General features: G+C 32.8%; 1 protein-coding gene across 1 annotated transcript; it reads left to right on the top strand.

The window, feature by feature from the left end:
- Nucleotides 1–1,107: 1,107 nt before the first annotated feature.
- HELRODRAFT_163505 (hypothetical protein) lies at nucleotides 1,108–10,363 on the top strand (the record flags this gene model as incomplete). Its single annotated transcript, XM_009027358.1, has 27 exons — nucleotides 1,108–1,282; nucleotides 1,446–1,564; nucleotides 1,918–2,088; nucleotides 2,431–2,598; nucleotides 2,763–2,867; nucleotides 3,012–3,183; nucleotides 3,410–3,537; nucleotides 3,754–3,939; nucleotides 4,089–4,160; nucleotides 4,315–4,486; nucleotides 4,790–4,905; nucleotides 5,155–5,322; nucleotides 5,503–5,607; nucleotides 5,752–5,923; nucleotides 6,207–6,367; nucleotides 6,614–6,766; nucleotides 6,845–6,940; nucleotides 7,333–7,516; nucleotides 7,737–7,862; nucleotides 7,930–8,004; nucleotides 8,084–8,199; nucleotides 8,402–8,488; nucleotides 8,553–8,621; nucleotides 8,890–8,989; nucleotides 9,119–9,271; nucleotides 9,747–9,823; nucleotides 10,268–10,363. 27 exons carry the CDS (start codon nucleotides 1,108–1,110, stop codon nucleotides 10,361–10,363), a joined length of 3,522 nt encoding a protein of 1,173 aa, XP_009025606.1.
- Between the last annotated feature and the right edge of the window lie 5,338 nt (nucleotides 10,364–15,701).

Raw genomic sequence — 15,701 nt, 5'->3', positions numbered from 1 at the left:
TGTACATGTGTATGTGTGAATGTTCCTTTGATGTGTATGTGTATGTGTGAATGTACCAGTACAGCTATCTCTACATGACACGAATGAATGATATTCAAATATTTGTTAGTAACTGAGAGCTAATCATTGTTACTAACGAAATACAGGATGATGTTGTTGTCGAAAGCTGATGCTAACCATACAAAAACTGTACAAGTTGATTTCAAGCCGTGTTGTACACATTATTGTTTGATGAATTGAAAATAGGCGTATGTATTTATAACTATTTCTATACCTACTGAATGACTAGGTAAATGAACTAGGCTGTTGTAACATGGGTTTAAACCGCAGAAACTGATTTTTCTACTTGTAATCTGAAACCCATTTTGGTTGATTTATCGTGCCCGAAACGGGTTTCTTTATAATTTTGGTTTTTTAATATTTTTTGTGTGCAAAGTATTGTAACGCATATTTTTCTTTTGGGTTGGGCATATTTTGTAATAAACTATAATTGTTATAACTGCTTCGACAATAAAAACACAAACTTGTCAAAACTCTGAAGAGAGAAACTTTAATTTCTGAAATTGCACGTTTCAAAACTTTTTTTATGGCTTCAATTTCGTTGATCCGCCGTGGTCATTTGGCTAGTCAAGTTTAGTAAAATGGAATAAAAGGTTTCAAAATGCTTATGGACAGATGGACGATTTCATCCAATCATTTCATTCGAAGTCTTTATTTCGTTGATTCAAATGAAACTGCTTAGAGGAAATAGAAATAAATTAAAATAAATTGATATGTACAACAGCATTTATTTATGTTTTAAGGCGAGTTGCATGAATTGAAATGTTAGGCAGCTGTGTAAGCTACTTTGTTTATTCAATTGAAGTTGTTGCATTGTTACATATTGTAGCAATGAACAAAATACGATCTACAAGAATGCAAATGTCTTTTCATTTTCTGCTGAACGTCTTTTTTGGGAGTCTGTAAGATATTAATAAACTGAATACTTTCGACTTAGTTTTTACGAGAGAAAATTGGAGTTTCTAATTTTATAAAAAAAAATATATTATAAACTGGCAAAGTCATCAAACTATGATTTCTTAAAATAATGTAAAGTTTCATTCAATTATGACACTCAGAAATCTATTAGTTCTGTTAAGTTATGTGAGTGTTGTAGCTGCTTATCCGTGGGGAGCACCAGGGTTTACCTGCACTAGTTTAAGACCTGATCACGGCTCTTCCTTCCAAACTTCCACTCCCTCTTACATCATCTCCGTCTTCCCAAATGGATCTACTCTCACAGGTTAATCAAATCAAATTAGTAATATCCTAATAAATATAATTATCATAGAACTTAATGAAAAATTATTTGTGTATTAGTTATGTCGTGATTAAAAATCATAATTGTTTTTTCATGTCAAAATTGTCTTTTTTCAATTATTTAAAAAATTTTCAAATTTCTGAAGTATCAATCTCATCGAACAAGAACGAAAACTTCAAAGGATTCATAATTGGAGCCTTCAGCAGCAGCAGCACCCCGATAGGAGTCTTCACGAGTGTGGATGCCAACACAAAACAAATATGCGTTAGTTCGTTTAAACATTTTTTCCAAGACCGCTAAGAACTGACGTTGAGCCAAATTTAAAAAAAACTCTAAAACTTATTTTATTTATTTTAATCGTCAGTCCAATGCAGTCGTTACTCAATCATCGGCCGCTACATTTTCCAACCTTTCTCTTTCCTGGAATCCTATGGCATTTGTTGGAACATTTAATTTCAAGTGATTCATTAAAATTAAAACTTTGTATCGATTTTAAAATTAAAACGTTTTGTGTAGTGCTGATTGTTTAGATTTAAATTACATTATTTGGTACTATAATGTTAAATGTGAAATAAAATTTATCATTTCACTTTTCCAAACGTTTGAAAAACATTAAGAGCTACCGTAGTGCAGTCGAAAATGGTGTACTGGAGTATCCAGAGTGCTGCAATGGATTATACTCCGGCGGTAACGATCGCATCGGCAACAACTTCAACAACGAAACTTGTAACTTCTGTCATTATTTTGATCACAACGCTAGCTTAATACGCCTACAAAAAACAAATAACGTAAGACAAATAATTCAAGCTACTGCAAACTGAAGTGACAATTACATTAATTTAGACAGGAAAGAAAAATTAGGATGTACAGTCACATGACAACAAACAAACTAATGCACCCACCACAACCAACACATCAGTCAGAACAAATATAGAAAAGTTATATAAAAACTCACTCGTTCAATTTACCGTACAAAGCATGCAAACAATCATTCAAGAAGCGCAAAGCCCACTTGCAGAAACAAAATACAAAGGAATGATCTCATAAATACAAAAAAACACATACAACAAACACGTCACACTAATACCAAGAGCCACACACAAACACATTTAAATGATTTAAACGAACAGAACCTCCAGATAAAAGTTATAAACGGCTCGTTCTCGTGCCCCCACGAAGATTGCGTGATAACATGGGGCACGAGTGCTCAGAGTCAGTACATGGATGTGAGCCTGCAAGGAAGGAACAATGGAGTGACTGACTACATTGCCATGGCCTACTCGGTCGATGACGAAATGGTTTGTGTTAACGTTTGCATATTCATTATTTGGTTCTGTATTATGTATGTAGGCCTATTTGTATTTGAAACCCGTTTATGCCGCTTTGGGTTGGGTATGAAATCGAATGGTTTGAAATCATTTTCTGACTTATTATTGTTTTAATATAATTTGTTATTTTTTAGGATAAGGACAGCGTGATTGCATGTTTCAAGAACCCGACAACAGACAAGTTTGAAATCGTCCTCTCGTACAATGTTCAGACCAGCTTCAACGTTCCTGTTGAAATGGTATGTACTCGTTAAAACGATAATTAAACTATCTGTATTTCTAGCTATCTAATTTTGTGAAAAAAAATGTTCAAAATTATTCATTGAAATTATAAAACTAAAATTTTATAATATACCGTGAAAATTATTGAAAACCATCTGCAGCTGTTCACGTGGTTCATCGTTAACGTGACTGGAGAGTATTCGAACGGAGCGATCAAGTGCAGGTTCTCGCAGATGATAACTGCCTACAATGAATCCCTCAGGTCAGATGAAATCTTCTACCCCGCAGACCAAATATTTCATCTGCTTTATGCCACTGGACAAATGAACATGAGTAATTTTTAATTTCAAATTATTGTTGAAACATTTTTTGTCGTGTTTTCTAATTCTTCCATTCTTAATTTAATTTGTTTCTCAATATTTTTTAAAAATGTTATAACTTGTTAATCCATTATTGAACAATTGAACAAATTAAACATTTTTTCATTAGCAATGATTTTTCATAAAAAATCTCACTTATACAATCAGCTGAATTTTAATTCATTGCCTATCTTTTGCAGATAACAAAACGTTGCAAAAACCAGTTTTGAAGTATTCATCAAGCGACGCGTACAGCTTCACTAACTTCCAAATACCACCCGGCCCCGCAATCCCAACCCCCACAACAGCAGCTACTACCACAGCTAAAGTGATTTTTGAATGTTACGAAATTTATTTTTATTTTCATCTCCAGATACTATTCAAATTATTTACCCGGAAATGATTAATTTTGAAGCCCTTCATTAATTTTATCAATTTTATTCACGTAACAATATAAAAATTTTAAATAATTTTATTCATTGTATGTAAATAAACTTAAAGCTAATCGATACGAGTAAATGTACAATCGCATTTATACAATCAGAAACATTCGAGCGAACAGAACCTCCAATTAAAAGTTATAAACGGCTCGTTCTCGTGCCCCCACGAAGATTGCGTGATAACATGGGGCACGAGTGTTCAGAGTCAGTACATGGATGTGAGCCTGCAAGGAAGGAACAATGGAGTGACTGACTACATTGCCATGGCCTACTCGGTCGATGACGAAATGGTTTGTGTTAACGTTTGCATATTCATAAATCAGTCTGTTTTATGCATGCATTAGCGTATGAAGGTGATGTTTGAGGTGTTGGGTTTTGGGTAGAGTAGGAAACCGAATGATATCTTATATCCTTCTTGTTTTTTAAATGTTTACTTTAGGATAAGGACAGCGTGATTGCATGTTTCAAGAACCCGACAACAGACAAGTTTGAAATCGCCCTCTCGTACAATGTTCAGACCAGCGTTCAACGTTCCTGTTGAAATGGCACGCTCATCCAAGAAAATTTAAACTTTGCTTTCTTAAATTTCTTCAGTTTTTAGAAATAAAATTTTATTAAATCTTTAAAAACTTGTTCTAATTTTTCAATATAAAAACAATTTGCAGCTGTTCACGTGGTTCATCGTTAACGTGACTGGAGAGTATTCGAACGGAGCGATCAAGTGCAGGTTCTCGCAGATGATAACTGCCTACAATGAATCCCTCAGGTCAGATGAAATCTTCTACCCCGCAGACCAAATATTTCATCTGCTTTATGCCACTGGACAAATGAACATGAGTAATTTTTAATTTCAAATTATTGTTGAAACATTTTTCTGTTGAGTTTTGTAATTCTTCCTTTCTTAATTTTATTTATTTTTCAATATTTTCCAATTTTCTGTTATTAATTATTTAATTGACAAACTGAATAATTAGTTTTATTTTGTAAAACGCGATCATTTTGTCGGAAGGGAAAATTATTTTAATAGTATGTTCAGCTGAATTTTTTGAGCAGCCTTTTCTAAATAAGAAATATAAGCTAGAATTTCAATTGTATAGCTGATTTTATTTATTTTAAATTACTTATTAATTTATTGGGCAGATAATAAAACGTTGCAAAAACCTGCCTTGAAGTATTCGTCGAGTGACGCATACAGCTTCACCAACCTCCAAATACCACCTGGTCCTGCTCCAGCTCAAACTACCACCACAGCTAAGGTTTGGTTTGAATGTTACGAATTTTTTTTTCAAAATTATTTTCCTTTATATATCAAACTGTTATAACTCATAGCAATTCATTTTTATAAATAATTTTTACATTGTTTATTTGTGTATTTGGAAATAATTTAGAATAATTCCATTTTGTTGTTTGCAACAAACTTGTAAGCCTAAGCAAATACATCAATTATAAAGAAAATACTTTACATTTAGTCAAATTGTAGTAGACAGACCCATTTAAACGAACAGAACCTCCAGATAAAAGTTATAAACGGCTCGTTCTCGTGCCCCCACGAAGATTGCGTGATAACATGGGGCACGAGTGCTCAGAGTCAGTACATGGATGTGAGCCTGCAAGGAAGGAACAATGGAGTGGCTGACTACATTGCCATGGCCTACTCGGTCGATGACGAAATGGTTATGGCTTGATTTTAAAATTTTAAATCATTTAAATGATTTCATTGGGAAACTGTTTTAAACATTTATATAATTTGAAGTTTTTCAGGCATGAATTTATTTTGATTCAAATTTTCAAACCATTATTTTCAAACATTATATCTGCTTACTTAGTTTTAATGTATTTAATATTTGCCTAAGGATAAGGACAGCGTGATTGCATGTTTCAAGAACCCGACAACAGGCAAGTTTGAAATCGTCCTCTCGTACAATGTTCAGACCAGCTTCAACGTTCCTGTTGAAATGGTATGTACTCATTAAAACGATAATTAAACTATCTGTATTTCTAGCTATCTAATTTTGTGAAAAAAAATGTTCAAAATTAATCATTGAAATTATAAAACTAAAATTTTATAATATACCGTGAAAATTATTGAAAACCATCTGCAGCTGTTCACGTGGTTCATCGTTAACGTGACTGGAGAGTATTCGAACGGAGCGATCAAGTGCAGGTTCTCGCAGATGATAACTGCCTACAATGAATCCCTCAGGTCAGATGAAATCTTCTACCCCGCAGACCAAATATTTCATCTGCTTTATGCCACTGGACAAATGAACATGAGTAATTTTTAATTTCAAATTATTGTTGAAACATTTTTTGTCGTGTTTTCTAATTCTTCCATTCTTAATTTAATTTGTTTCTCAATATTTTTTAATAATTTATTATTGTTTATTTAATTGAAAAACTGAATAATTAATTTAATTTTTTTAATCACGTGTGATTTAGTTGGAAAGGAAAATTTATTTCATGGAATTGCACATTCAGCTGAAGTATGCGCCGAAATAATAGCTAAAATTTGAATTTGATAGCTGATCTCATTAAATGCATTTATTTCATTTTGCAGATAACAAAACGTTGCGAAAACCAGATTTGAAGTATTCATCGAGCGACGTGTACAGTTTCACAAATTTCCAAATTCCCCGGGTCACCCTTGTTACTCCCATGGTACCGGTCCCAACCAAAGCCGCCATCTCAACTGCAACCCCTGCCAGCACTACAGTCAAGGTGATATTTCAATTTTCTGAAAAATATTTTCAAAACCTTTTTCCACTATTTATCAATTTGTCATAAATTGCAATAATAATCTTACAATTTAACCAATGTTTGTTATCTTGAAAATTGCGTATTTGGTTGAATTTTTATTTATTTCATCAATTTTCGTCATCAACTTTGAATTTTTAAAATATATTAAAGGTTTTTCAATTTGAATAACTAAAACTTGAAATGAAATGAATGTGTTTTTTTTTCTAGAAATCAGGCAGTTCTTTCGTATGTCCAGAAAACAGTTGCTCCTTCACTTGGTCAAAAAGTGCCAGAGCTGGTTACGTAGATTTCAAATTGGAGGGTCCTATAAGCTGTGCATCAAATTACATTGCTATTGGTTACTCGCTGGATGATAAAATGGTTGGTTACGTTTTTACGTTGACTTGTAAACAATAGAAGGCTTTCATTCTTTCTTTGTTTTGTTTAAAAAAAATTCAGGGTGACGATGCGGTCATAAGTTGTTACATGAACGGTACCTCGTGCGTCATTCGACTGTCGTTCAACACTGGCAGAACCAACAACTTCATGTCACCTGTTAGTGCTATTTAAGACTTTAATTAAATATACCAGTTTTTTTTTCAAAGAAATTCGCTGGGTTGAGTTATTTGATTAGTATTTACAAACGTTGATAATGTCATCTTTTAAATTATTGCTGATGTGTAAGCTTTTGAAAACCTCATTTCGCACAACATTTTTGTCGTATAATTAAACACTTTCTTCCTATCACTAACAATACAACTTTGAAATAGCTTAAGCATATTTCACTTTCCTATCGATATTTTTTATTTTCTCAGATTTTTTGATGTTTTCTGTGAATTCTAAAAATTTAAATTCTTAAAATCGTTCAAATGTTGTCACGACTAAAATCCATTTCAATTAAATCTTTGCAATATCAATAAAAACTATAATTTATTTGACGCCTACAGCCGTCAGACTCGTTCATTGTGGACAAATCCGGTGAGTATGTGAACGGAATGTTACGATGTAGCTACTCGCAAGCCATGAGGAATGGGACATGGAGGATGAAAAGAGCAGCCGGAAATTCTGTCTTTTATCCCGCAGACGGAAATTACTACTTGCTCTACGCTACGGGCAGCATTCAGCAAAATTGTATGTTTTTACTTCTCCTGGTGAAACAATTTCTCAACCATTTCTGAATAATTACAAATTTCATAATTCTTTACGTACATTTCTATTAGTGTAGTTTCAAATTAAACCAACTGTAAACACAGTTATCAACGAATGTTACAAAAATGAACAATAATAAAAAAATTATGAAGTAAAACTGCACAAAAACTAGAATAAAATACATTTAAAACAACTCGACCAGCAAACGACCAACTGATGGCTTATCACGATTCAAGATTCGCCTCAACATCCATTCTCAACCTCACTGACTTCAACGTGACCAGCGTTGCATCTGCAAAGATTTCTAACAGACTCATCAAAGCTCACGGTAGTGCTTTTGGCAGCTTTTTTTTAAATTTTATCTCATTAGTACGCCAAACATTTATTCTAATTAGCACTTCAATTGTTTTCTAGTGCAATAAGCAGAGAAGATGCCATGAGGCGTGAATGTACAGAATTATCTTCCAAAAGTTATTGAAACTGTTAACGAGTTGACAAATGATACTGTGTTTTTAAGTTAAATAAACTTTCAAAACAATATTTTGAAAGGTATTTTAATGGTGATAGCCTGGCTGATGTGTGCCAGTACGGGCATGTTGCTTCCGAGGTACTTCAAGTCAGCCTGGAAAGATAGCAAGTTCTTCAAACAAGCTATCTGGTTTAGGGTTCGTCGTTGTCCTTAACCAATTGTATTGTGTTGTTACTTTATCAATTTCTTGTTGAGGCGTTATATTCACTCAAAACTTAATAGCTTTAAAATTGTGTCTGTTGTTTGTTTCAAAAAAATATCAAAAAAATTTTGTGTGAAAACATAATTATTTATATTTAATTATTTATATCATATTATACGGTACCACTACACTCCAGTTGCACCAAGCCATGATGTCATCAGTCTTCATCCTGACTTCTATCGCCTTCATCATCATCTTCTGCGAGAGGATGGGTTATGCCTCGGTGTGTTCATTATTTTTAAAGTATTATAATATGAAAAAAATGAACTTCCTTATAAAACCGCCAGTCAACACTCGTTGTCGACAGCGCTCACCCACCACTGGGCATCATCGTCATGGTACTCGTTTTTATAAATGTTAGTTGTTTCGTTTCGATCGACCGCAACATTTTTAATCATAAAATTCTTGTCTAATACACAAAAATGTATCGTGAAACAGTTTAGAATACAGCATTTCATTAAACATTTAAACATGCATTTTGCGACAATTCACTCAACCAAAAATTCACAATACATAAATTCACCAAACAACAATTCATACTGCATCAATTAATAACTTAGCAATTCACAACGCATCAATCTACTAAAAAACAAATTCACAAATCACCAAATTATTTCGCAACAGCCCTTTTTGTCATTCTTTCGGTGCGAACCAACACACGAACTTAGATGGATGTTCAACGTTGCCCACCTGATCGTCGGCAGGTTCGCCATCATTGTGGCAGGTTGGTTGGTTGGTTCTCAGCCTGGTAAAAACATTCCCAACAACAACAACAACAATATCCACAACAACTAATAACAAAAATAATAATAATGATGATAATATCAATAACAATAATAAAAAAACCCTGCAGTGATAAACATCTTCCTGTCGTTTTACATGAAGATGTCGAACATAAACTTTGGTTGGGTGCAGTGGGTGATGGTGGCCCTCATTGTCTACCACACGTGCATGGAGATCCTCCTCTTAACGCACGACACCTATCTTATCTCGCACGCCCCCACTCGTTTGTTTCTTTTTTAAATTTTTTTTTAAATTTAAAATAGTAAAGTTTTTTTCCAGTTTTCAGGAGTCCAATTTTAAACTTTTTTATTCAAATTAGAAGAAAATCTCTTAAATTTGTGCCGATCAAAATTTCTGATGAGATGTGCGTTGTTTTCAGTTTATAGTTTTCAGGTATCTTACCTTTCGTTACGGTACCTTACCTTCACATGCGAGTTTATATATATCAATGAGACTGAAGGTTTATTAAATAGCAATTCTATAGTTGTTGCGTTATTAGTCATTATTACAAGTCATATTTTGTAATATTAATTTTGTCATCAAATCTTCACAAGCGAGTGACTTTTTTAAATTGAGGAATTAATTATATCGTGTCGTCGTCATCGATACAACTTTCTATTCATTATAATTATTTCCAGCTCTTAAATTATTCTATTTCTTGTTATGTTTGATTTCTATTTTACGTTATGAACATGAAGGCGAGAAGTCAAATGTCGGTTACTCTGAGAAAACTGCCGGCACTAACTCTAGCGAACCACGTTGCGAAACAGGCCAGGTTGGTCAATGACCAATGGTCATTTGTATTTTATTTGTATTTCAAATAAATTTTATTTGATTTGTATTTTTATTTGATTTTTATTTGTATTTCAAATAAATGATGCGACGAATTATGCGAAATTCGCATAGATGTGGCTATTTATTTAAAACACAGTTATATGTCAACTGATGTTTTTTTGTTTTTTTTTGTTATTTGCATTTTTTTCAGAATCATTTCAATGATATGTCAAAATTTTAGCTAACATCAATACTAGACCGGCGAATCTTTTAATCCTATCACATCACGCCAAACAAAATTTTATGACGCCTTATCACATTTAATGACGTCACATCACACTATGACACCACGTTGAATCATTTTACAAGTCACGACATGTAAAATAACATCACGCCTGATCGCATCAACACAATAAATAACATAACTTAACATCACATCTTACAGGTTTCTATCATAAAGACCACCCTGATCGTCTGCCAGTGGGTGGGGGTCACAGGGCTGGCCATCGCCATCTGTGTGGGCATCGGTATCGCCCAATAATCCCCAACGAACGAGTGGTGATGACGAAGATGAGGATGAGAATGATGCAGATGATGATGGTGGGAATGAAAATATTTAAGATAAGAAAGATGATGATGGTGGTGATGATCGTGATGATGAGGAAGCTGATAGAAATTATAAGAACCCTGGTAGCAAAAATACTTCTCAGTTTGCCACAAACATTTCATAAAACGCTACATGAGCCATTTTATTCTCTAACTGAGAGATTTTTATTTTTGTAATGGCCTTGCCTTATATCTTCTGACTTGAGAAAGTTTGTTGTTAATATTTTCATGATTTTTTTTGTTTCTGTTAATTTTAACAAGTTTATTCTTTGGAGAATTAAAAATATATATACTCTAAATGTCTATTTAGTTTTTTGCATTGTTTTTTTTAATTTATTTGGTGTTTTTTACTGTTTATTAATAATATATTTGATGTCAATTTAATGTTTATTCACCATAATGAACATAATTCTACTATTTTCCATTGCTGTTATTTTTTGTCGTTATTATATACAAATATAATCAATGTTTTATATTCTATGAATTTATTTTTCTCCTTTGAATATTTACTAAGATAATTAATTAATAGATAAGGATTGTCGTTGCTAATGTTACTAACTAATATATATGCATAATTAATTATTTCTTCATTGGTTAAGCCTACATTTTAAAAGACTCTACAGACATAATATTTATTTCGTTGATGTTTCAATGTTTAAACGCTTAATGTTGCTTCATTAAACATTGTACAAAGGATAAAAATATGCATGTCGAGATAGACATGATCGAGATAAATGAACGAACAAATAAATAAATGATTGATTAGTTGGTTGGTTGGTTGGCTGGCTGGCTGGCTGGCTGAACGAACGACCGACTGACGGACTGATTGATTGACTGACTGACGGACTGACTGACTGACTGACTGACTGACTGACTGACTGACTGACTGACTGACTGACTGACTGACTGACTGACTGACTGACTGACTGACTGACTGACTGACTGACTGACTGACTGACTGACTGACTGACTGACTGACTGACTGACTGACTGACTGACTGACTGACTGACTGACTGACTGACTGACTGACTGACTGACTGACTGACTGACTGACTGACTGACTGACTGACTGACTGACTGACTGACTGACTGACTGACTGACTGACTGACTGACTGACTGACTGACTGACTGACTGACTGACTGACTGACTGACTGACTGACTGACTGACTGACTGACTGACTGACTGACTGACTGACTGACTGACTGACTGACTGACTGACTGACTGATTAACTGATTGATTGTATAAATGAACTAAAAATCTTTTCGTTAGGAAGAAATTATTTCAATGTATTTCAATGTAGTAAAAAATGTTTTGCATTCTCATAAACTTTCAATGCCCTCCTTGAATGATCGGATTTAGATGATATTCAGAAAAAAAAGTAAAATGTATTGATGTTAATCAATGTACGTACGCGCTGGGCCAAAGCCAGAGGGAGTGCGGGAATGCCGTCCCCCCCAACAGACCATGGAAGTACCCACGGGGGTGCGGGGATGCCGACCCCCAACTGACCATGAAAGAAAAAATTATTGAAAAGTCTGTTTAAAAAAACCATTAATATAGCGTTTTGGAAACTATGCATACCTCTCCCCAAAATGGGAATTGGCACAATATCCCATTCACAATCACATACAAAAACATGAGAACACACACATACACACACACACAAACATAAACACACACACATACACGTATGCATACGTACATATAGTCTGTACTGAACATACCAACAATTTCATTACTCTAGTGAAGAAAGATTTATTGACTTTTCGAAATTATATCGAATTAATTTATCATTCATAATGATTTTTACAACACTAACATAATGCTAATTAATATCATGAAATATTATATTAATAATAAAAAAATTATATCATTAAAATTATCATTATTATTACAGTAACAATGAAGAATATTATCAATATATGACTATGATGATGAAGATGATGATGGTGATGCTGCTGCTGATGATGATGATGGTGATGATGATACTGATAATGAGGAGGAGGAGGAAGAGAATGGTGATGGAGATATTGGCGAAAATGATGATGAGGATGACGATGATGTAGACGAAATGATATATCTAAGCCGTTAACTTCATATCAGAAAAACATTTACACAACCATAAGTTACATAGTTATGCTGTAATTATGATACGAGTTAGGAAAGGCAGATTGCAAAAAAAAGTAGCTAGCTGTCAAGAACAAACATCACGCACGTCACGTTTATGTTTAGGATAATAATTGAAGATGCTTCCATAAAAAAATGAAGATGATTGTATATAAAATAGATGTTTTATTTTATGTTTTACATGAACAAACATTGTTCGTAGTTAAAATATTTTTCCACCCAGTAAGAAGATTCTAGTTGTTGTAAAGTATTTTCCTTTCACCTGGCTATATCTATCTTTATAAGGCCAATTTCTCCAAATAAAATTTAACATCATTATCGTCAATCATCATCACCATTATAAACTTAGAATAACACAATATAAACTTAGAAGGCAATAGTGTCATCAAATCTGGCCTGATTATTTGCAAAGGCATCACGCACTGCTCAGATTCGACTGCGAGCAGAAACTCAGGCATGTTACAAATCTTTCACCCAATCTCTCTAGTTGTAATTTGCAAATACAAACAAAATTTTATTTTTAGGCTATAATCGTAATTAAACTTAGGCATAAAAAAAATTTTTCGTACAACCCATAAAAAAAATTAATAATTTATTTTCTCTTATACTGAAACTACCATTAAATAAAGAAATTGACATGTACAGTACATAGTACAATAAGATAGTATGCATGTTTATGTGAGGACACACATAGTTTAAAAGTCTCAATACACATTTGTTAATGAGCTTACATGCATGTAGGAATACATAAGGAACAACAAGGCATGTGCAAAATAGTGTGTATAAAAGTTGTGCTATAGTTCATTCACGAGTTATGTAACCTAAATTTTTCCCAACTCTCACACGTGCGGCAGACTTTCCAAAAGTTGAACAGCTTACCAATTTTAACAGTTAAATTAACGTTCATAACTTTTAATTAGTAATTAATTACCTAGTAAATATTAATTAGCAATTAATTGAATTAATTAACAGTATTAACAGGTGAAATTTGTGGACATTTTGCGTCGTACTGGCAAGCATTAACTTGGATTTTCTAATGTTAGTTTTTTTTTTATTTAAAAAATAGTTAAGTCGGATATTTTAAATGTATTTCTTAGTTTGAATTTTTGCAATTTTCAACGGAGGCACAGCACATTTGTGGGGTTTCGCTAATTGTAATGCATTTATTGTTTAATACAAAGGAAAAATTGCCAGTATAGACGGAAGTGTCATAAATGAAAAAAATGCCATTTTTATTATTTAATGCGCCTGTGTATATATATTATTTTTTATCATATACATCATTTTTCATCATATATGTGTATTGTTTTTTATCATATATATCATATTTCAAAAAGTCATTGTAGCTGTCAAAACTTTTCTGTATATTTTTTTATTTTTTGCCAATTGTAAGTAAATATTCTTATCTATACGTTGCAATAATTTTAAAACATTTTTTTAAATTAATTCAGAAATAGGTTAAAAATCATGCCCCAAGCCAAAAACTCGAAATTAATTAACGTACATATATAGAAAGAGGGAAAGAGAGAGAGAGAGAGAGAGGTGGAAGAGAGAGAAAGAGAAGAGAGAGTTAGAGAGAGGGAGAAATTCTTAGGCATACACGCTAAACGCGTTTACAAAAGCGCATCTAATAAGAAAAGATATTTAGTTATGCAAATTCGCAATTAAAAACAAACATCAAAAAAATGTATTACATATTGGGGGCTGTCTGTATTTTTTGACGTGACTGAATTGCCGTGGGTTAGACTCTATTTTTATCATTGCTAAAAATATTATTCAATCAATACATTAAAGTTGTTAAATGATATGTGTGTGTGTGTGTGTGTTTGTGTGTGTGTGTGAGATAGAGTTAGTATGTGAGTGCGTGAGTGTGTGTGTGTGATTTTAAAGCATAGATATATATGGCATAGTAACTGTATAATTTATAAAGGCTATTATATCACATATATTTTGTATTATATCATATATATATATATATATATATATAACTGTATGAGTATATAAGCAAATTGACCTTTTTTACGTCACGGTTATTTTCAAATATGTGCATCTTATGATTTTTGGTAATATAGCTTGATGTGTATTGTCACATTCAAAACATTACTATCGATAAATTTTTTATTAATTTGTTATAGTTTTATCGTGAAAAAAAATTTATTTTTCAAAAATATATTGAAGGCAAAATTTGATCACATAACGAACATCTTCCTATCTGTAATTCCCTCAAGGTTGTTCTATTTTAATTTTTTAACAATTACTTTGGATCACGTACAGTGTTTCAATTTCTATCAAAGTTCACTACATTTTAAACTTGTCATCGTACAAACCTCACACGACGCTACATACGCTATAGCATACATACACGTACATAATCAGATATATTATCACACACAGACACACACACAGACACGCACATACATAACCCGACACACACAGATTAGCACACACTTACAGACAAACGCACACACGTACATACACACACGCGCGCACACACGCACACACATCACATCACATTTATTAATATTGAAAAAGCAAATTTCCTTTTGCAATTTTGAAAATTGTTTAATATTAGTATGAAAATATTTTGCTAAAGATGGTCGGTATCTCAACAAATTTTGAATAATAATTATCGTTATTAAATTATTTCTTAATCTTTTTTATTAAAATCGTTCGTTTAACGTTAACCAATTGAGATAAAAAGAAATTCAAATAAATTATCCTACACGATGATTTGCATAAAATGCTCAATCCTGTTATGACAAATTTAGAACTAAGGGGTAATTAGTTGCTATTAGCTTAGGCAAACATCAATTTATTGGCCTCACCTTCAATTATAACTGATAAGAAGGTTACGAAGAGTGATTTAATTCAGATGAAAACAATCACACACACTAAGTTGCTGTTTGCATGTATTTATATGTAGTTGCAACATGTTTTGAAACGGGAATGAACCTCTCTCTCTCTCTCTCTCTCTCTCTCTCTCTCTCTCTCTCTCTCTCTCTCTCTCTCTCTCTCTTTCTCTCTCTCTCTCTCCTTTCTATAATAGTATAAAAAACAATGTTTTCATCTTTCCATCTCTTCACAGTTGGTTTTTTATTTCTCCCAAGCAAAGCACCCATAAATTATTAACAACCTAATAAT

Source organism: Helobdella robusta (genome assembly GCF_000326865.2).
Source record: "Helobdella robusta unplaced genomic scaffold HELROscaffold_5, whole genome shotgun sequence".
NCBI classification, from domain to species: Eukaryota; Metazoa; Annelida; class Clitellata; order Rhynchobdellida; family Glossiphoniidae; genus Helobdella; species Helobdella robusta.
The sequence above is the reverse complement of the archived record's forward strand: the minus strand, read 5'-3'. Positions and strand labels throughout refer to the sequence as shown.